The sequence below is a fragment of the Ipomoea nil genome, unplaced genomic scaffold (assembly GCF_001879475.1).
Source record: "Ipomoea nil cultivar Tokyo-kokei standard unplaced genomic scaffold, Asagao_1.1 scaffold0981, whole genome shotgun sequence".
In the NCBI taxonomy this organism is placed as follows: domain Eukaryota; kingdom Viridiplantae; phylum Streptophyta; class Magnoliopsida; order Solanales; family Convolvulaceae; genus Ipomoea; species Ipomoea nil.
Genome location: NW_017617409.1, coordinates 10,035 through 33,070, shown reverse-complemented (window position 1 = coordinate 33,070; position 23,036 = coordinate 10,035). Strand labels below are relative to the sequence as shown.

The following is a 23,036-nucleotide window of genomic DNA, read 5'->3' as shown; positions in this document are numbered from 1 at the left end:
GGGTGACAAAGTAGAAATCACCACCAAGGTCCGTGGCAAGGAAATTGTGCTTTCCGAAGGCCGTTTGGCCAAGCTCTTGAAATTGACCGCCACGGGTGTGTCCAACTATGACCGGAAGGGGTGGATTGATACCCAAACCATGGGGTACAAGGACTACCTTGGGTACCTACTTGGAAAGGAGGACGGGTTCACCTCGGCCACTCGACCAAACCGAAAGTGGCTATCGGCGGAGCAAAAGATATTGGTTATGATTGTAACCGATAGCCTCTTGCCCACCAATAACAAGAGCAAGGATGTGGGGAGCTTGGATTGCACCTTTCCTTACTTCTTGAAACACAAAATCAAGTTCAATCTGTCGGCCCTCATGCTAAAACACATGGAGTTTTGCAAATCAAGCAACCGGCTTAGCCTACCCTACGGGATGATCCTAAGCTGGATCATGGAGAAAAAGGGGGTGGACCTAAGCCACACCGAGGTCAAGACCGCAAATGGCATGGTCTTTAACGCCCAGAACCTACGCCGAAATGATATCTTCTACACTGAGGGAGGACATTACCTCACCCTCGAAGAAATTTGCCAAAAACCCGAGGATGAACGAAGAGAATTGGTCGACCAATTAGACATTTCCAACAAAAAGCTCAAACGAGCAATGCAAGATTGCGGAATTCTGGAGGGAAACGAGGACCAGGAGGAGGATGACGAGCCCAACCCAGCAGTGCAACCACGATCGGGAGAAAATCCAAGGGAGCAAAACGAGGGCTCAATCAATGAACGCATACTCGCACAGCTCAACCGGCAAAACCAAATCATGGAAGAAGGATTCTCATCCTTGATCCGTACGACACGCGCACTAGACCAGAGGGTGGCAGCAATCGAGGCCACCTTGGGCGCTCGCGGGGCGTCCAACTCAGGAGCAGGAGACCGAGGTAGACCTAAAACCCTTCTATCGCAACACCACCAGAAATCCAGTCTACCCCAGCTAAGGCAAAACGTGGGGCCACATTCCTAACCAGGAGGCCAAGATGCGGGATGCCTGGGGGTGAAAGAGTGGAATAACACACCGGGCTTCGGGGACGAAGCCCCTCATAAGGGGGGGAGAGTGTAACACCCCGTGTTACGACCCCTAAGATCAATTAAATCATTTAATCAATTACCCAAAAGAAAGAATTAAATCACAATAATTAATTAGAAAGGCCCACCATAGTCCACGGGCCCTTATCCCTAAACCCAATCCTTAGTCCCAAAAGAAATAGAACTAGCAAGCCCATAATATTAGTTCCTAACTAGGACACCTAAATATATAAATAGGGGACTTAAGAGGCACCTAGAAACCCCCCACCACAATAAACGCCCACTACCCCAAAGAGCTCCAAGAATCCCCTAGAAGAAATCAAGAAAGCAAGAAAGCTTAAAGAAAGACCCTTCATAGCCAAGGAATTAATTAAAGGCTAAGAGGTAACCCATGTCTCAACAAAACCTATTTTCATAGCTATGACTTCCCCCGTAGGATTTCCCCATATTATTGTGTATTGATGACTTGTGATATTATTATTGATGATTAATGGGATAATTCCATGGGTGATCTTGATATTGGGAGATTCTTGATAGTTATGGTGTTCTTAACGATTATGTGGAGTTCTTGATGATTATATGTTGTTCCTGATAATTGTATGGCGTTCTTGATGATTATGTGTTATTCGTACCGAATCTTGTAATTAGAAGACGAACCGTATTCTTGTTGATATAAAAGTAATTAGAACCCTAGGTTGATGTTCTTGTTGGTGTTCTTGATAGTTATGTGATATTCTTAACAATTCTGTAATTAGAAGACGAATCGTATCCCTGTTGGTATAAAAGTGATTAGAACCCTAGGTTGTATCGTATGATATCATTCTTGGTTTATCGGGTGGGAAATTGCATGTTTGGGGTGTCGATTATGTTAGAAAAGCATGATAGGTTATGTGCCGTACGTTTCTGGTATTTGATCCGTTAATTGTCTACGTGTTGATCGTTAATTGCGTTGTAAAGTGTCTAAGCATGGTTTCGGGTTTCACAATGGTTCCCGGGGCATTTTTCTGTGATGAAAGAGTCAGTGGGGGGTAGGGGACCCGCTGTAACACCCCAGATTTTCAAGACATTTAAAACTTATAAAATAAAGGTGAAATCCCATTAAATCCCAAAACATAATACAAGAGTATGGGGTGTTATGCCACACCTGAGCTAGAGAACTCAGGTGCACAGGCTAACTAACTAATATCGTCAATAATGTAAAGGCATAAGCATGGCACGCAGGCCGAAAAGGGAAACTATCTACTTCTACGTTCCAAGTTCTAGCGCGCTCCGGTGACTTATTCTTCTGTGCCTGAAAGCCAAATATATCTGTTCAGCGAGAGATGCTGGTAACCCACTCCAACGCGTTGAAATACAATACATATAGATATATATATATATATATATATATATATATATATATATATATATATATATATATATATATATATACGAAAACCATTTTGAGCATGAAGATATATCCTACGAACTCTAGCTTTTAAAACCGGGAATGACTCGACAGATAAGGCCAGACACGAGCAACAGTTATAACAAACATATGCAGTTCACAACAGATAAGGCAGATAAGGCAAAGCATAAACAATAGTCACAACCCAACATAAACAATCCCCAACATAAATCCCATAGTCACATCCCCCAAGACACTCATGATCACCACTCATCCATATCACAACACATAGCACACTTTGTTGGTGCCACAGGACCAATCGCATGCCCATACATGAGGGTCAGCGCATATAGCTCTGACACGGCCCCGCAGCACCCTGCCCCGTATCGCAACACGGAGGGGTCGATCGCAACCGACCGATGAACCGCAGCTCATCATAGTGTTTGATCGCAACCAAACAGTGGACCGCAGCCCAAGAGAATGTCATCTGACCGCAGCCAGGAAAGAGGACGAACCGCAGCTCGTATAGAAACGTTTGATCGCAACCAAACGGTGGGCCGCAGCCCAAGAGTATCAATCTGACCGCAGCCAGCTTCTGAACCGCAGCTCAGGATAACCAATCCGATCGCAACCGAATTGGGGTAACACACACACATATCACATAGCACACACATGCAACCCACATTACATATTGGGAAGGGGGAGAAAGCGTATAACAAAACCTATGCGTGATCCTTCACATACTAAGAATAGTCCTAAGGGGTTCATACTTCTTCCACCTAGGTCAGCGGGGTACCAATTCAACTAGCATGCAATACAATAGACTCATAAACCTACGAACGGTACCCGAAACATCAAACTAGACATAGGCACGGTGAACGGGGTCCGTTGGGACACCACGGGGAACGGGGGAATATCAAACGGAGAAGCCGGGATCCCGAGTGGGATGAGTTTCCAGCGGGTAGCTGGTGGGTGGGGGCCACCCGCCGGCTGCCCACCGGAATGTACTGTTCCGGGCAGCGGGTCGCCGGTGGGCAGCTGCCCGCCCGCTGGCTACCCGCTGCCGGGCGGTGATTCCCGGCCGTGGGTAGGTGGCGGGTCCCCTACCCTCCTCTAGGGTTGTGCCCTAGTCCCGTGTAACCACGGCTCTAGCCGGCGGCCCTCTTGATGGGCCGCGGCTAGGGCCGCTGGTCTTATTTGGTGCACTCTGTGTGTGCACCAAAAGGCTTTCTCATCTGCAAAACTCAATCCAAACAAGTCCAAAACAATCTCAACAACTCACAAACAAATACTAGATCACTTCTAAGCATAAATACAATAAAATCTCATAGATTCTACTCATTTGTACTCAATATTAAGGCTTCATGGAGCCAAATTTCAAGAAGGAATCCATGGGGTTATACCTCTTGTAGTCTATTCTTCTAGCTTGGATCTCTTCTTCCTCTCAACCTAGCTAGTGCCTCCTTCACCTCCTATACTTCCCAAACAAACTATAAAATCTTAGCCTAGAACCTCAAAGGTTAGATGAAACTAGAAGAGAAATGAAGGCTAGGATTGAAGAAGATGATGATGAGCTTACTGTGATGTTTTCTCCCTTCTACCTTGTTAGACAAAATGTGTGGAGAGGCAAAGAAAGAGATCAGGAAATCACAATGGAATAGTGGAGTTTATATAGGGTCCAAAACCCTAGGTAGAATGCAAATGATTGGATGAGGGCAAAATTGTAAGAGCTTGCATAGAATGTGTTCTCAGCCAAGTCTTTTTGGAATGAAATGGTTCACCTTGTATCATGGACCAAGGCTAGAAATGCTAACTTTAAATACTTTGGGGTTGAAAATGAATTTTCTCAAAAATATATTTAGATGAACCCTTGTTTAAAATCTTTTTGAATTCTCCTAGTCTCACTCAGATAAATTTCGCGATTTAAATCTTGGTACGCGAAGTACCCGAAAATTTAGAAATTTTCAAATAGAATCAATTTTGGCATCGAATTAATTTAAAATGTGACGAAAATAATTTATCCAAACATCAATTGTTCGTAAAAATTTTTAATGGAGTTAAAATGGCTGTTTTGGAATTTCTTAATACCGGATTTATAAAATAAAATTTTGGGTTGTTACACTGGTACTCATCTTTGAATGTGATTCTTGTTTCTCATGGTTCATGAGTGTGACTTATGATTGTCTCTTGATTGATTATCGTTTGATATATCTTGTTGTTGAGAATGCTGCTTTTGCCGTTCTTGTTGATTATTAAGTAATCTGTTGGGATTGATCTTTGATTGAGAGTGACTTTACGATGAGTCTTATGTTGTTCCTTCCTCGTTTTTAAAGGATTATATATTGTATTCCAAAGTCTCAAATGCTTTTCTCTATATCTATATTATATTGTACTCAACGCGTAATGGTGGGTTACCAGGTTTCTTCGCTGACGGGTGATATCCCTTATGTTTTACAGGTTTTGAGTAGATCGAGAGAGCGCGCTAGATGAGGACCGAGATAGCGTAGCTTGTCCTTTCCGTAGTTCTAGTTTTATGGCATGTGAGCCTAGACTTATGAATTATTATCTAATGATGATTTTGGTTTAGATTCTAGCCTGTGCATCTATAGATAGATGGATGTGGCATGACATCCTCGTATTTTTATATTAGCTTCCGCTTGGTTTTATCTAATGGATAGATTTATCTTTATGTTTAAGCTTTTAAATTTTTCTAAAATCAGGGGTGTTACAACCTTGAAGGAAGCTGCACAAACTATGATAGCATACTCAGGATTACCAAAGCGCTTCTGGGCCGAAGCCATTAATACTGCATGCTACAGCCAAAATCGGTCACTCATCAATAAAGCTCATGGACTCACTCCTTATGAATTATGGAAAGGTAAGAAACTTGTTGTTAGTTATTTTCATATCTTCGGTTGCAAGCGTTTTATTCACAACAACGGAAAGAACCATTTAAGGGCTTTCGATGAAATAGCCAATGAGGGATTGTTCATGGGTTATTCCTTGGCAAGTAAAGCTTTCAGGGTTCTAAACAAAAAAAAAAACCATGGTGCTTGAGGAATCCATCCACGTCAAATTTGATGAAGGTACTGAAAAGTCTCCACAAAATGATGAAATTATTAACGTAAGAAATCTGAGCATGCAAGCTGAGCCTAGCCATGTGGAAGAAGATAGTTCAGATCATGAAGATTTCTTATCATCTTATCAAAGATGTCTACCTAAATCCACTGAACCAGAAACAAGAACTCAGCACGAACCAACGGTGGAAGAAGTTTCTCAAGCACCTCAGGCACAATCTGAACCAATGATCTATGTTGAATTGCCCTACATTCTAGAGATGGATGTGCAAGCACAACAAACATCCTTTGAACCAAACTTAAGATGGTTGAGTGATCATCCACCTGATCAGGTTATAGGAAATGTTCAAGAAGGAGTAAGAACTCGTGCTTCTATGCATGAAAGTATAATGGCATGCTTTCTATCACAAACAGAACCTAAATCCATTGAGGATGCCTTATGTGATCCGGATTGGGTCATAGCTATGCAGGAAGAACTACATCAGTTTGAACAAAACAATGTATGGGAGCTTGTTCCTAGACCCACTCATCAAAATGTTATTGGAACCAAATGGGTTTTCAGGAACAAAATGAGTGAGGATGGAATCATTGTTAGGAACAAGGCACGACTAGTGGCTAAATGCTATTGTCAAGAAGAAGGCATAGATTTTGACGAAACGTTTGCTCCTGTCGCAAGACTGGAAGCTATACGAATCTTTCTGGCATATGCAGCCTACAAGAATTTTAAGGTGTTCCAAATGGATGTGAAAAGTGCTTTTCTAAATGGGCTTCTTGAAGAAGAAGTTTATGTGGAATAACCTCCAGGCTTCGTAACTGATCATGAAAGTGATCAAGTCTATCACTTAAAGAAAGCTCTATATGGCTTAAAACAAGCACCACGAGCTGGGTATGACACACTCTCATACTTTCTGATCAACTGTGGCTTTACGAAAGGAGTTGTTGACAAAACCCTTTTTCGTATTAAAGATGGTGATCACATACTACTTGTGCAAATCTATGTAGATGACATCATTTTTTTTTTGCACAAACCCTGATATGTGCGAAAAATTCTCTAAGCTCATGCAAGAAAAGTTTGAGGTGAGCATGATGAGATAATTAAACTACTTCCTTGGATTACAAGTAAAACAATGTTTAGAAGGAATTTTTATTAATCAGGCAAAGTACACGAAAGATTTGATTCGAAAGTTTGGAATTGATGGAAAATCATCCGTCAAAATTCCAATGAATACGTCCCTGAGGATGGAAATTGACAATGAAGGAAGGATGTGGATCAAACAAAATATCGAGGCATCATCGGATCTCTCTTGTACCTAACAGCGAGTAGACCTGACATTTCTTTCACGGTTGGGGTATGTGCACGCTTTCAGGCTAAACCTAAAGAAACTCACTTGAGTGTAGTTAAAAAGATCTTAAGCTACCTTAAGGGAACCCAGAGTGTTGGACTCTGGTACCCGAAAGGAGGATCTTTCGACCTGATTGGTTACTCCGATGCAAATTTCGCTGGTTGTAGAATTGACTGAAAGAATACCTCTGGAACCTGCCAGTTTCTAGGGGGAAAACTCGTGTCTTGGTTCAGCAAGAAGCAAAACTCAATTGCAACTAGCACTGCTGAAGCTGAATACATAACAGCTGGAAGTTGTTGTGCGCAAATACTATAGATGATGCAACATCTCAAGGATTATGGTGTGATAGCACGAGAAGTGCGCATAAATTGTGATAATACAAGTGCTATTGCCATAACTCATAATCTAGTGCTTCAGTCTTGAACTAAACATATTGATATCAAATATCATTTTATTCGAGATCATGTTGAGAAGAAAGACATATCACTAGAGTATATTAACATTGATGATCAACTAGCTGATATCCTCACGAAGCACTAAACGAAAGCAGATTCTCATCTCTCAGACATGAACTTGGGATGATTGAAATGACCTAACCTAAAGGTGGAATGAGCCAAAATTATTCCATGCATGTGAACTGAAAGATTCTCGGAAGATAACCTTGGGAAATGAAGTGAAAATATTTTGGAAAGATCTGCATGCAAACAATCTCATTTCACTCCTATATAGATGCAGTGCTGCGCAGAAGAAAAATTCACACTAACCAACTATTTTACTTCAAGCTTGTTTTAGTGTTTTGATTGCAGGCACGGACAAAGGCAAAGGAAAGGTTGGTGAACATGACAAAAGACAAGCTCGAAAGGATCATTATCTGAAGGAGGCACAAAAGTTAGCTGATGAAAGAATTGAGAAAATAAGATAACAACGTGACAAAGTCAAAATCACGTATATCCCATCCAATAAGAAATCATCAACAGGTTCTGCTTTTCGCTATATCCCAATTTATGAAAAATACTTCAAAAAGGCAGACTCTCCACTCTATGAGAGACCTCAATTCATTCCAACCTTCGGCTACATCCCAATCCTAGAAGAATTCTCTCATGGTCACCAAGTGTCTAACCCTGGTGCCGAATCTCGTGTCCCTACTCTAACCAACAGAGAAATGGATGAATATGATAGCTTTGATTATTCACCTCCTGGTACATCTTCCGGCCTGACTGGCACTATAAAATCCACTGCCAGTAGCAAGAAGAAAATAGAGTAATTTTGTTTCACTCTTCATGATTCCGGATGATGTATCTCTAGTACTAAGTCTATCATCTAATTTCTCTCGCTGAATGATTTATCTATCAATTTATCTTTTGAAATCTCTATTCACACTCACGGGCTCCTGCACAAGCATTCATTATCTCATCTTTGATTACCAAAAGATTCTAAGTGTATTTCAAAAGAATTTGGTCGAATATAAGAATGACATGTGGAAGATAAATCAAGCGTCGTTTTAACTCATTATGCATTAATTCAACACTAGAATTGAATGCTATGAAGAAACGCATGGTCATAAAAGTCATTATAATTGACTCCTAAAATAATGGTCACTAAGTTCCATGACCCGTGATCATCGTGAAATGGCTATTTAAGGACAGCCAGCTCTTCTTGCTTTCTCACTCACAAGTGGAAATGGAAAATCAAAAGGCAAAGAATTCATCCTCTCTCAAGAAGATCTCTGGTGAAAGCAGCAAAAAAAAAAAAGAGGACACCTCACAAAAGAAAGATATGTTTCGGAAAGCAAATGTAAGACTCACAAAGGAGGACTGGGCAGATCCAGGTTTTGACAAGGACTTCCTAGATTTCGTTGATGACTATCATGTTATTAACATCCCCAATCCCGAGAGTGAAACGGAGCCTCTGGTATCTTACAAAACTTGGAAGAAAGAAACCAGTGAGAGACAGATTGGAGACAGGAAGCTTACATCCGAGAAGAGTGATAGTTTCGACTACTTACCATCCAGCACTCCACATAGACTGTCTATCTCTCTGAAGTCCACTGCCAGCAGCAAGAAAAAGAAAGATTAATTTCTTGCAAAACTGAGTGGCGTGTCTTTACTAAAGTCATGATTGTCTCCTACTTCTCTTATGAACTTAATGAATTTCCTACTTTTCTGGTTCTTATTATCTCATGGTCTCACAAGAATTCATCCATGCTATAATATCATCTTTGACCAGCGAAAGATTCTTACAACTGATTCGATAAGAGTCTGATCTGGTCAAATGATATAATAACACTTGGAATTAAGATAAGTATTGTTGTGAAAAAGCATTCAAATTTCAAAACGGAAATTCAATGCAATGAAGAACTTCATAGTCATAGAAGTCATCGAATTATCCAACAAGTGGGACCAACAAGGACTAGATGGGTGAATGAAATCTCAACACGTTTACATTTGAATGACATTTGGAATATCTGTTATAAACTCAGTCATTAATAGTCATCAATGCAGCACTGAAAGTTTGAACGCCCGATTCCTGCAAAGAGAAGTCATTCATCGAATATTGCATTGAATGGTCATTCAATCTCTAGTAACACCCGTGATCTTCATTTTTGGCTATAAAAAAAGAAGAGTTATCCCAAAACGGAAGATCATCCCTTCTCACTCTAAGAAAGTTAATCACCATGCCTCCCCGAAAACCTTTCACCAGAAATATTGCTAAGCAACAGGTTGAAACTGCTAGAAAAATCCGGGAAGAGCAAGGTGACTACTAACCTGGAAACAGTGTTAGAGCACCACTAGAGATCTCTTCTGAAGGGGAACAATGCCCACATAGTGAAGGATTCTTGGCGGATGACTCCGAAGACTTATTTCTAATTGTGGATCAACATGAGGGACCACCTCCAGTCACTGGAAAGAAAGAAAAATCAAAATTGTTTCCATCAGAGGAGGATTGGAACAACCCCTTGTTCGATAGAGACTATCTCACGTTTCTTAGTACGTATGATGGAGAAACTGAGCCTGATGATGAAACTGAAGATGAACCAGAACTCAACTCTTCGGACGACTCCACCTTCTCAACTCTTACGGTTGTATGGCCCTCAAGCTCTACAAGAAATCCTTGACTAAGGGGGAAGCCAGCAACAGCTCGAAAGGAAAGGGCAAGAAGTAACTTTATGATGTGAGCTAGGAGATTGATGGGGGTGGTCTTAATAAGGGTCATTTTGTGATCTTTCATATAGTCTATCTGTGTTAAGTTGGTTGATGTTTAATCTGAATGTTTCGTGTTCTATCTCTTAAATAACGCCCTTAAGCTTCGTGTTTTTGGAATCAGTATTATTATATTTCCGAAACTTCATCTGACTCTTAAACACGAGAAGTTTAATCAACAATCTTCACGAAACTTTATTTGGTTCGTGGGGAATCATGAATCTTTATTTGATTCATTCTATCAAGAAAAAATCAATTATGAATATTTTCCAAAACTGACAGTTATTCGAAAGGTCTGCACTCCAACCGTCCGATGAAAAAGTGGAAGAGGATCGTGTGACCGAGAAAAATGGTCCACTACTCCATGATCACGCATGCCATTTCAGTTGAGAGGACAGGCATTAAATGCCCATACCTCCATACTTGAGTATTTTCTCTCTCCACATTAAATGCCGAATGATTCTTCTTGATCTGATATTTGGCTTATCAGATGAATTTCGACAGAATTTTACCACAAATGCAAAAAGTGGTCAAACATACCAAGGTCATATATGGGGTTTTCACCCACACACTTCTAATTCAAATTCCGGGTGGCCCATATTGAACACTCGACCCTGAGAAACTACCCATACACTATTTAACCTAGACTCACGCACTCATCAACCTCTTCCTGCTCTAATACGTTTCTCAGCATCATCTTCCTTGCAAGAAAACCCTTTCTCTACTCTCCATACTTCTTAAATTTCTCTGCCTCTCCATCTCTATCCCAATGGCTAAGAAAACCATATCAAAAGCCTCCAATACGGAGCCTGAAAACACCAACAAGGAAGAGTTGTCTCCCTACCCTATCTCAGACGAGCAGTTCATCCGATCAAGGGCATGGTCTGTGCTCTGTAGCTTCATGTGGGACGTTCATGGCTTCTGTGAACACGTTCTCAACAAAAAGTTTGGTGAAAAAGTCGTTGCTCTACTCAAAGATTGCGACCTATACAACTTCGTCACTCGCACTTACCAGTTCTTCTTTGCATTTGATGTCGCCCAATTTTATCTCCATGCAAAGGTTCCTCGGATTCCACAACCATTACTTCTATGGTGAATGGAAAGGATATATCTGTAACCAGTAAAGACATCCAAGAGGCCTTCAAGTTTTCAGAAAGAGATGATACGTATCACTCAAACTTCTCTCAGCACACCTTTGATGAACTGGCTTTTTACGAAAGCATTCGGAATGCACAATCCTCCGAGGAGATCGAATGGCCCTTGAGGAAAAAGTGTTTCAAACTCGATTATGAGTTTACAGTGGACATCTTCAACAAAATTGTGGAGCATAAAACCTCAGGGACGGATGATGTGTCAAAGGATAAACTGAAGATGCTCCATGCATTTCTGAATAGGTATAAGGTTGATTAGTTGAAAGTTGTCTTTGACTTTCTACGAATAAATGTGACTTCTGGAAAGACGCCGAAAGGAGATATAAGGCGAAAGATTGGTTTTGGGTTCATGATTGGACATCTTCTAACTCACAAGAAAGTTATTCTCAAAGAATGAACTCCTCCTGGTCCGAAAGTTTGTCACATGAAGTCCAAACCTCCTGGATATTAAAAACAACGAGCATTAGAGATGGGCTTTGTAACACCCCGAAATTTTTAAAACTTTTTAATCTTATAATATGGAAAGCAATTCTATTAATCAATCCTAAACAGAGCATTCTAAACATAAGGGTCTGGGGTGTTATGCCACATCTGAGATGGAGAACTCAGATGCACAGGCTATGCTAACTAATTATCCTCAAACAACGTCATTACATCATCAAGGCACGCAGGCCGAAAGGAAAGACTAACTATCTAAGCCGAGGTCCTCTAGCGCGCTCCGATAGCTAATCATCTGTGCCTGAAAGCCAAATATATCTATTCAGCGAATAATGTTGGTAACCCACTCCAACGCGTTAAAATACAATATAGGTATATATATATATAGATAGGAAAACCATTTTGAAGCACGAGGATATATACTTAGGAGACTCTAGCTTTAAAACCAGGAATAGACTCGACAAATAGGGATAAGCACATTCAACAGTATTAATCAAGCATATAAAGATATTATCACATATCTTAAGGTCACTGGTTAATTTCTCATCATTCATGTCATCTCTCAATCAACATCTTTATCACATAAGCACACTTTGGTGGCGCCACAGGACCAATCGCATGCCCATACATGAGGGTCAGCGCATATAGGGCTAACACGGCCCCGCTGCACCCTGCCTCATACCGCAGCATGAAGGGGTTGACCGCAGCCAACCGATGAACCGCAGCTCATGAAATCGTTGGCGAGCGCAACGGTGGACCACAGCCCTACACACCGTTGGCGAGCCCAATCGGTGGACCGTGTCCCAAAAAAATGTGTCACTAACCGCATACAGGATTATGAACCGCAGCTCATGTAAAACCGTTGGCGAGCCCAACGGTGGACTGCAGCCCTACACACTGTTGGCGAGCCCAATCGGTGGACCGCATCCCATGTAACACCAATTTGACCGTAGCCAATATTTGGGAGTCATGCACATATAACACATAGCAAGCACATGCAACCCATATTAACACATTGGGAAAGGGGAGAGAACGTATAATGAAACCTATGTGTGGTCATCCACATACTAGGAATAATCCTAAGGGGTTCATACATCTTTCACCTAGGTCAACGGGGTACCAATTCAACTAGCATACAATACACAAGACTCTTTTATCCTACGAACGGTACCCGAAACATCAAACTAGACTTAGGCACGATAAACGGAGTCCGTTGGGACACCATGAGGGTCGGGGAAACATCAAACGGGGAAGCCAACATCCCAAGGTGAGGGAAAAAACCAGCGGGTGGCCACCCGCCGGCTGCCCATCGACAACGAGAAACCGGGCAGCGGGTGCCCGGCGGGCAGTCGTTTGCCCGCCGGCTGCCCGCTGCCGGCGACGCCAAAATGGGCAGCGGGTAGGTGGCGGGTTCCCCTACCCCCCACTGACTCCCTTTCAATATTTGGGTCCCGGGATCTTTTGTGGAACCCGAAACCATGCTTAGACACTTTTAAACACGAACGATGACACCACGTAGTCAAATAATGGATCAAAACCAAGAATCATATTGAACATATCCTAACATGACTTCTAAACATAATCAGCACCCAAACACGCGAAATTCCACCAAAATATATCAAGAACATCACAATACGAAATTCCCAATTTAACCTAGGGCTCTAATCATATTTAAATCATTAAATCATACTTTATCTTTAAAATCAAGAACATCAAGATTTATGAAGAACAACACACAATTATCAAGAACCTCTTATAATCATCAAGATTATCAAGATCAACACATAAGATCATCTCATCAACATCAAGATCATATCATAATCATCATAAAAGATTTATCAAGACACAAGTATAGAATTGCATATCAAGGAGGCCAACGAAGAAGATTATAGCAAGGAAAATAGGTTTTGTTGAGACATGGGTTACCTCTTAGCCTTAATTAGATTCCTTGGCTATTAAGGTTCTTTCTCTAAGATCTTTTCTTCTTGATTCCTCCTACGTTGGTGATAAGAGAATTCTTATGAATTCTTGTGTGGTGATATCTATTGTGGTGTGAATTCTAGGTGCCTCCTATGTCCCTATTTATATATCTAAGAGTCCTAATTAGGGTCTGAATGGTATGGGTTTGCTAATTCTATTTCTTATAGGACTAGGGGATTGGTTTAGGGACAAGGGTCCACGGTCTATGGTGGACTCTTCCTAATTAATTAATGGAATTTAACTCTCTTTTTAGGGTAAGTAATTAAATAATTAATTGGTTTAGAGGTCGTAACACGGGGTGCTACAGGCTTGAATGTGGTAGTTTCAACTGATCAAGCCGAAAGGAAGTCCAAGCGAAAGAAGGTCTCGGATCCGGAAAGAAGAAACAAAAACGGGTGAGAAAGACCAAGACATCAACTGATGAAGTCTCTGCACTTGTCTCGGAGAAAGAAATGCCTCAAAAGGAAACAGTTTTGGCTTAAGCTACTTCTAAACCCTCAACAACAGAAGTGGCAAAAGATTCGAAAGGAGCAACAAAGAAGAGAACATTCGAAAAACGAGAAGTTGTCAAGAAGCCCTCCTCGAAAGTACAGCAAATAAGTAGTTCTTCATCTGAATCAACGCAAATTGAAGTAGAAAGTTCATAGCTTAGTCGAGCTGCACGGACCAAAGAAAGATTCAGGCCAACTATTAAAAAAGCACAGAAAGTACTACTCAGACTTGCTCCAAAACCCTCTGCTTCTGACAAACCGAAATCAAAGAAAATGACAGACTCTCTCCAGCATGATGCTCAGGGGGGAAGGAAATGAGCCAATCATCAAGAGTCAAACATCTTTCGCAAGCACTTGCTTTGGTCAGAAAGAACAAGAAGTCTCTTAAACGAAAGTCTACCAGAGCACTAGAAACCAGAAACATCCTTTCACAAGAACCTACTGTAGCAGAGCAGGTCGAAACGATTCTGACACAAAAACCTGCTATAGTAGATAAGGACAAAAGTTTGCCTCTCCCGCCAGCTGATCACTTAAGTCTCCCACAAGAACCTGGCTTTCCAGAAGAGACGAGAGAAGTGATCAACACGCAAACAAAAATTCCACCACCACATCAAGATCAAGTTCTTCAACAAGCAATCTCGAGTGACTATCAACGAGTGATGAGATGGTAGTAGTGGCGAACATCATCTCTCAATCAGTTTCTCAAAGAATTTAATGCAATGAAGAAATGAAGAAGAGTTTGCACTTTCATGGATTGGCACTCAGAATGTCTATGAGGCTACAAGGCTCGAAACTATCAATCGGGCCTACACATACAAGCTGACAAATCGCAATGTTGCGAATGGAAAAGCCCGATAAGTTTCGACATTAAGAAGCCTCCACTTGAAGGAGCTTAGGGAAGCAATGAGGTTATCCAATATCAAAACTGAGCTTGAAAAGTTGCATCAAAATGACCCCAATTATAGCACAAGCGCGATGAAAGATGATAAGCCAAGTGATAACATCCCTGAAGCAAACACAAATAAGACGAGAGAAAGAAAACAAGGTGAGAGCCAATAACAGAAGGAAGGAAACCAGGGGGATGAGAAAGAAGAAAATCAAGCAAAAAAGGAGAATGGAGATAAAGAAGAAGACAAAGAAAGAAATGACAATGAATCAGAGGAAGAGAAAGATGATGAAATAGGAGAAGACAAAGAAGATGAAGAAAGAGGTGATGACAGCACTCAGGACAACGATGATGATGACGAAAGTGATGAAAGTTCTGATGATGCTAATGATCCTGATAATGAAGGTGTTGTTGCTATATGGAACACTGGTGTGGAAACTGAAAGAAACTCTCAATCACACAATGGTCATCCCGAAACTTCACCTAGTGCTCAGAACAACCCTTTGAATGAGATGCACGACTCGAGTTCGAGATCAACTAATGATGGCAAAATGGATGCATCACCTAGTGTGAGACATGACAACTCCAATCCAAAGGATAGAGGTGCTCAAACTTCATATGCTATTGAGATATCACAACCTGAAGCAAGGGTGATTGTGTCATTCTTGAAACAACAGTGCGAGCAGTCTCGGTTAAGCTGTGAGTGGCTACAATCCAAACAGAAGAGCGACAATACGAAACTTGATGTCTTATCCAGAAACATGGATCAAGTTTTGGAACGATTGTCTACACTTCAACCAAGTCAAGATACTCCAGGGCTAAGTCAGCAAATTCAAACGATGAAGACAAAAGAAAAGCAGAAGGAGATCTTGACAGCAAACAAGGCAAAAGCAAACAAGATGAAATGAGTAATACAAGAACGACAATACGAAACTTGATGCCTTATCCAGAAACATGGATCAAGTTTTGGAACGATTGTCTACACTTCAACCAAGTTAAGATACTCCAGGGCTAAGTCAGCAAATTCAAACGATGAAGACAAAAGAAAAGGAGAAGGAGATCTTGACAGCAAACAAGGCGAAAGCAAACAAGATGAAATGAGTAATACAAGAACGCATAAATCTACACCTCCTCCTGCCCCCAAGTCGAGTCATCCTCCTCCTTCCAAATCTCGACAAAATTCCTTAAGGCCTCAACAATCCTATGGATCCAAATCTGCCTATTCATTTGTAGGATGAACTCAGAGAGAGAAGAAGAACCTTCGTCAAAGGTTGATGAGGGACAAGAATATGAAAATGGATGCCTCAGGAAACTTTCTTCAGTATAAGGAATATGAGGAAGGAAATCGAAAAAGATTTGAAGGATGCAACATGCCTACATGGCTGAAGAAAAGAGACAATGCAACAAGACAGGAATACCAAAGAAAGAAAAATGAGGAATAAAGAAAGCAAATGAAAAACTTTGGCTCAAACAAGAAGAAGACAGAAAACAGAGAGAACAAGACCTCATTCACTTTCAAGAAATAGAAGAGAAAATAAGGAATGTTTCCTCAGTTGAAAAAGATGATGATCCAAGCACAAAATACAATGTCGTGTTCAAAGTACACGAAGAATCAAGCAAAAGCTATGTGGAGGGAATGAACTCTATTGAGCTCGTGTCATGGTGGAATCTCGACATTGTACCAGGACGAAACATCTTAGAAGCCTACAACAATTACATGAGCTACAACCTGACAGAGAAATACGCAGAGTTGGCTTGATCCAATCCAGTCTGAACTTTCAGAAGCTTAATCAACAATGACCTGGATATCAAGAAATTGCTCAAAGAACAAAAAGATCGAGATGACAAAGAACAAGAGGAAGCACGTCAGCCAAGAAGAAACTTTTGAATATGTAATAACTTTTAATTTCATTATCTTTTGTAATGTGTTTGATCTGAATGAAATTCCTTTTGCTATCTATGTTGAGTATCTCTCTTGTTAAAACGTTCTAGAATTTTATTTTTTTTAACTCAACTATATGGTTGTTTTGTAATAAAAGTCCTTTAAAGGATATCCTTCAGCCTTATAGCAAGACTATAGGTTTTGGCATCATCAAAAAGGGGGAAATTGTTATGAATAAGTGTAATTAGATTTTGATGATACCAAACTTGCTAGGATTGTAGACCCCTATTTTCATTTTGTTTTAGAACTTTCGTTGCAAACGAAAGCCATTGTAACTCAACGTATGATTCACACTACGTAGTACACGAATCTTGATTGAGGATAGCATGATAGGTCTACTTGAAGACATGAAGACAAAGAGAAAGACGAGAGATCAACTCAGACCGATAGATGGAAGGGTCTAACTCTCGGACAATCATCAAATGACAAGGAAGGTCATTCTTCTAAAGAAAGGTCGAAAGATAAGGTCAATCTTTTGAAGTAACCTTTCCGAGACAACAAGTCTAAGTCAGATTTGTAAAGACAACTTTTATTAAGTGAAGCAAGAATAATGTTGTATATGTCTCATATCTGGGCAATCATCCTAGACAAAAGGTTCCCTGAGAATGATATTCACAAAAACCAATGAGTATTAAATGATTGGTACCTTCTTGTCAGCGAAAAGGATAAAAAGTCATGTTGCTTTTTATCATCAACGGCTACATAGTACAGCCGAATTAATTGCTCCATGCCCACTGGTTAATACCCGCTGGTTAATAGGTTCGAACCGCATTTTCCTCTAACAGATGAATTTTTCCTTCACCTATAAATACATCTCTTCACCATTGAAGAATGTGTTGATTGTTCAACAGATTTTATCCTTAGAAAAGCTATTTAAATAAGTTCATTCATAAGCTTTTCATAATCAGTGTGGTATGTTTGTGAAGTTTTCAAAGAGGTTCATCCTAAATCTATACTTCACAAACTTGAAGAAGTCTTGCATCTTTTCTCACGTGAAGATTCATCCAGTCAACAAGACAAGACTTCAACTTGTTGGAGAAACACAACATTATCTTTCCAACACTCAACTCTGAGGAAGAAGTTGATAGAGGTGGAGTAAACTCTAGGAGTTGAAAAACCTTCCAAGTAGCTGTCCGGCTTAGTGATCAAGGAAGCTAGCTTGAAGTAGTTTGTACTAGGAGTGATAGTGCAAACCCTTTCACAAGTTGTGAAAGAAGAGTGAAGTAGGCTTTGTTAACAGCCGAACCACTATAAAAATCTCTCTCTCTATCTCTCTTTACTTTTAGTTGATTATCTTTCGTGCATTGCATATCATACTGACTCAACGATATTCTCTCGTAACAAAACTGTGCAAAGTTCAAACTAAAACAATCTAGTTATACTGTTGTGCATCACGTACTCTGAAAGGAGTTGCTTTGAAAAATCAAGTAGCTAGAGTCTATTCAACCCCCCTCCCCCCTCTAGACTCTCATTTCGACCCTACCAGGACTAACAAAATGTACTTTGCAACACTGTAGATTGCAATTGTTAAATGTATAGAGTGCAATACAGTGCACTTTGCAACACTATACTATGAATTTTGGTCAGTAGAAAGTAAAGTGCACTTAGGGTTAACTTTATTGAGTTTACGACTTAGTTTTTTAGTTTGATTTACTAGTTCATTTTTATATATATGGTTACACTTCCGTGAAAATCACTTTCTAGGAGAGAATTAAGAAACAAACAAAGCTAGAAATGGAGTGGGGGAAAATGAACCAAAAAAGGAACAAATTTTCTATTTAAAATATATTATTACTCTCTAAAAAAAAAAAAAAAAAAAAAAAAAAAAAAAAAAACTTGAAATGGAGTGAGAAAAAAGTTCCTTTAATTATTTTTTTAACAACTAAACTGATTTGTAGTCGCTAACTACCATGTAGTATGATGGCATCCGGATTATCCATCTAAGTGAATGGTTAGAGGTTCGAACCCTAGTGGTGGGGGTTTAGATTCTTTGGGTTGAAAATATTTGGAAAATATAGAACAGATATTACCTTCTACATTACCTTCTAAAGAAAAAAAAAAAAAAACTGGTTTGTATTCACCAAAACAGAATAATAATTACTATTAATATAATAAAATAAATTCTAAAAGTCAAGTAAAATTATAATACTTAGTTTGCTATTAACAAAAGAAATATAATATAATTAATTACCTCATTATCTTCCTCATAACAATTGAGAATATGAAATACAACACATGGGTCCACCTCAAACCATGTTACTGAATCAGCATCACTCCAATTCTTGCAAACTCTTTCGAATCATATTTTATAAACCTAAAATGTTTGCACACAATATTCTATCATATGATTGCAGTATAATTCTCAAACAAATAATTACTCAGAGTAACAAGTTATCAATCTACAGGGAAGTGGGACGTATCAAGCATTAGTTATTGATATATTCATTAGAAGATAATCCTAACGAAGAAAGTGATTGATTAATTGTAAAACTAATTAAAAGAACAAAATAGCAAGTTTGTGAAAACAATAGAGGGAGAATGAGATTCCTGAGATTCAAGTATTTAATCACATAGTGTCAATCTTAAAAACAATATTAAATTTGGGTTTAAACAAGTGTGAGAATGCAAACAGGGAAAAAGTTACTCCAGTGATATAAACACTAAACAATGTAACAACAAGCATTTATAAATTCTCAACTACTACCATCTCCCGATGTGCAATAACTAAGAATTAAACTCCCTAACATATAATACTTTTGAGGAAAAATGTAATACTTTTAAATCGAAATGTAAAAGTATTACATTTTCCCTTAAAAGTATTACATTTTTCTTATAAGCAACAAAAAATTTATTCTTAATTAGTATTACATTTGAGCATATAAGTATAACATTTGTGCGTATAACTATTACATTTTCATATTGACACGGCCCGACCCGACCCGTCTCACGGTGAGACAATCTCACACAAGTTTTTGTCCACTTTAAAAAGGGAAATCACATTTGGATTTAGGTTACATTGTTCCTGCACTGTTTTTGGTAGACTCGATTATTGATCTCGTGTGACAAATTTCGCCTATGTAACTAGTTGAGTTATTTATGTGAATAATTTTTGTTTTTTACATGTCCTGATTTTATTGATAAAAGATAAATAGTACTACGTGAGTAAATGATTTTACATGTCCTGATAAATGATTTTTTAGATGATTCAAAACCACCTCACGTAAATAGTACTATACGTGAGTAAAAACAAAGTTGAAATTAAGAATATATGTAGGAAGATTGTCAAATCATAATAATAAAGGCAATTGCAGATGAGGGTTTGCCCCTTTTACGTATGTGTGTGCAAGAGAAATTTTTTTCGCAATATACTATGCGGTTTATATATTTTGGAATCAATTCATCATTTGTCCAAAGTGGCTGGCTTTAAAGTCTAAATTATCATTGCGGTTTTCCTTGTTTTTTTGAAAGGAGCCTGTACGGCATTTATTCAAAATATGCAGAAATAGATGCTGGTGGATTATAGTCCGAGTACATACTAGTTGACTGAGTAATTGTAGTAGATACTAGAGTATGAGCTAAATAATTATCTAGTCTAGGAACATAATGAAGTAAATAATAATCAAAAGATAACATACTAGTCCTGCAACTATCAATGGCATAACCCAAGTACGATCTTGACGAGTGTGTCATAGATGATAAATATTGTTGAAGCACCAAACAATCCGTGAAGAGCTCGATAGACTTTATTTCGCGACTTCTTAGCCACGACAAAACTTCCTTGCACGCAAAGGCCTCCGCCATTAGGGGCGAAAAACAGTCTATCATAGGGGCAGTCATAGCCGAAACATAATGTCCTTGCCAATTTAGAATAATGGCTCCCACCGCTGCTTTGTTTGTCTGTGGGTCGTACGCCGCATCGAAGTAACACTGATCCCTCATGTTTTGCGTGACTTGGTGTACCATGTTCGGCGTTGGCAGCTGTGGTGTAGTCGGCACAGCAATAGTATTGGTTGTTGCCGAAGGGACCGCCGTAGCAGTGTGGCTGTCCACCACGGGAGCAGTCCGGCTGCTTGATGCCGCGGAGGTGGCCGGCGGACGCAGACCGGGATGGGCTACTTTCCAAGCATTCACAGCTGATGATGCCATTGCAATTATCTTCCGAGGTCTGGGCAAGGTCGCATCCCATACAGCCCCATTCCTTGCACGCCAAATATAATATAAAAGTGCCACTGCATAAATAATTCCATCATTATCTAAAATATTCATCAAATCATTAAACCAATCACTGAAAATATTTGTGACACTATTGGGGATTGGAAGGTGTGATTGTACCCAAATGTTTGTCGAATAATCACATGTGATCAAAGAATGCACAATATCTTCATGCCCAATCCCACACATGGCACATGTTGGATCAATATCAACTCTCTTTATAAGTAGGTTCTTTGTAGTGGGCAAAATATCATTTAGAGCTCTCCACAAAAATGTTTTCCACTTTGGGGGGGGGGGGGGGGGGGGGGGGGGGGGGGGGCTTTAAGCTTCCATAATATTTTCCATTTATCAAAGGTCCCAACCGCTTGGGTGTAGTTACCTACTATTGTTCTATAGCCACTTTTAACCGAATATTCTCCTTTTGGGTCCCCATACCAATACCACAAATCCTCATAATCTGGTGACACCGGTATTTTTTAAATTCGCTCTACATCCTCATGGTCAAAAATATCAGTTAGAATATCCTGATCCCAGGTTCCTGTCTGTTGATCATCAGTCCCATCACCTTTGCCTGTGCCAATTGGGGTGGGTTTTCTGTTAATATTTTCGGCTAACTCACATCTTGCAACCATGGATGGTCCCAAATCAAAGTTGATTTGCCATCCCCAATCCTGCGCCTAACCCCTCCACAAATCAAATCTTGTGCCGCCATAATACTTCGCCAACAAAAACTTGGGTTATTTCCCAAGCATGCTTCATAGAAAGAATTAATGGGATAGTACCTGGCTTTATAAACTCTTGAAACCAATGATTGTGGCTGTGTCAGAAAGCGCCACGCTTGCTTGCCCAACATTGCAAGGTTAAAGGCTCGCAACTCTTTGAATCCCAATCCTCCATATTCTTTTGGGATACACAGTTTATCCCAAGCTTTCCAATGAATACCCTGGTCATCTCTCGATCTCCACCAGTATCGATTCATGGTTCGCTCAATGGCAGTGCACAGAGTCGTAGGGAGTAGAAAAACGCTCATCGAAAAGGTAGGCATAGACTGAGCCACACTTTTCAATAAAACTTCTTTTCCTGCCTGTGACAAAAGTTTCTTATTCCACGAGTTAATCCTCTGCCTTATCTTATCTTCAATATAAGAGAACGCCACTTTTCTATTCCTGCCCACAAATGATGGAAGCCCCAAATACTTTCCAAAATTCTGAGCCTGCACAACTCCCAATATACCGGCAATCTCCTCCCTTATTTCACCTCGTGTATTTTTACTATAACAAATATTCGATTTGTGATAGTTAACTGCCTGGCCAGACATCTTTTCATATTCCGACAAACAACGTTTAACCACACCCGCCTCTTGAATATTTGCTTTGAAAAAAAGCAGACTATCATCAGCAAAGAATAAGTGGGTAATGGAGGGAGCTCCTCTAGCCACTCTACAGCCATGTATCTCTCCCTTTTCCTGTGCGTGTTTTAATAATATTGAAAGCCCTTCAGCACAAATAATGAACAAATAAGGTGACAGGGGATCACCTTGCCTTAAACCACGAGTCGGGGTTATTTGATCAGTCCTTGAACCATTTACCAGTACACTGTAAGACACAGTGGTTACAGACATAATCAATAACTCTATCCATCTTTCATCAAATCTAGTGCCCTTAGCATCTTTTGCAAAAAAAAAAACATTCCATACGGTCGTAAGCCTTAGCCATATCCAGCTTTAAAGCCCCCCAACCTGTTAGTCCACATTGCTTCCTGTTCAAATAATGGCCAACTTCCGCAGCTATCAAGATATTATCTGTAATTAGCCTTCCAGATATAAATGCACTCTGGGACTCAGATATAATATTCTCCA

The 23,036-nt window shown here is 39.9% G+C and overlaps 1 protein-coding gene across 1 annotated transcript; it reads left to right on the top strand.

The window, feature by feature from the left end:
- The first annotated feature begins 15,041 nt into the window (after positions 1-15,041).
- On the top strand, positions 15,042-15,932 carry LOC109179935 (chromatin modification-related protein EAF7-like). The gene is made up of 2 exons (XM_019329412.1): positions 15,042-15,183; positions 15,298-15,932. Exons 1-2 carry the CDS (start codon positions 15,042-15,044, stop codon positions 15,930-15,932), a joined length of 777 nt encoding a protein of 258 aa, XP_019184957.1.
- Positions 15,933-23,036: the final 7,104 nt, after the last annotated feature.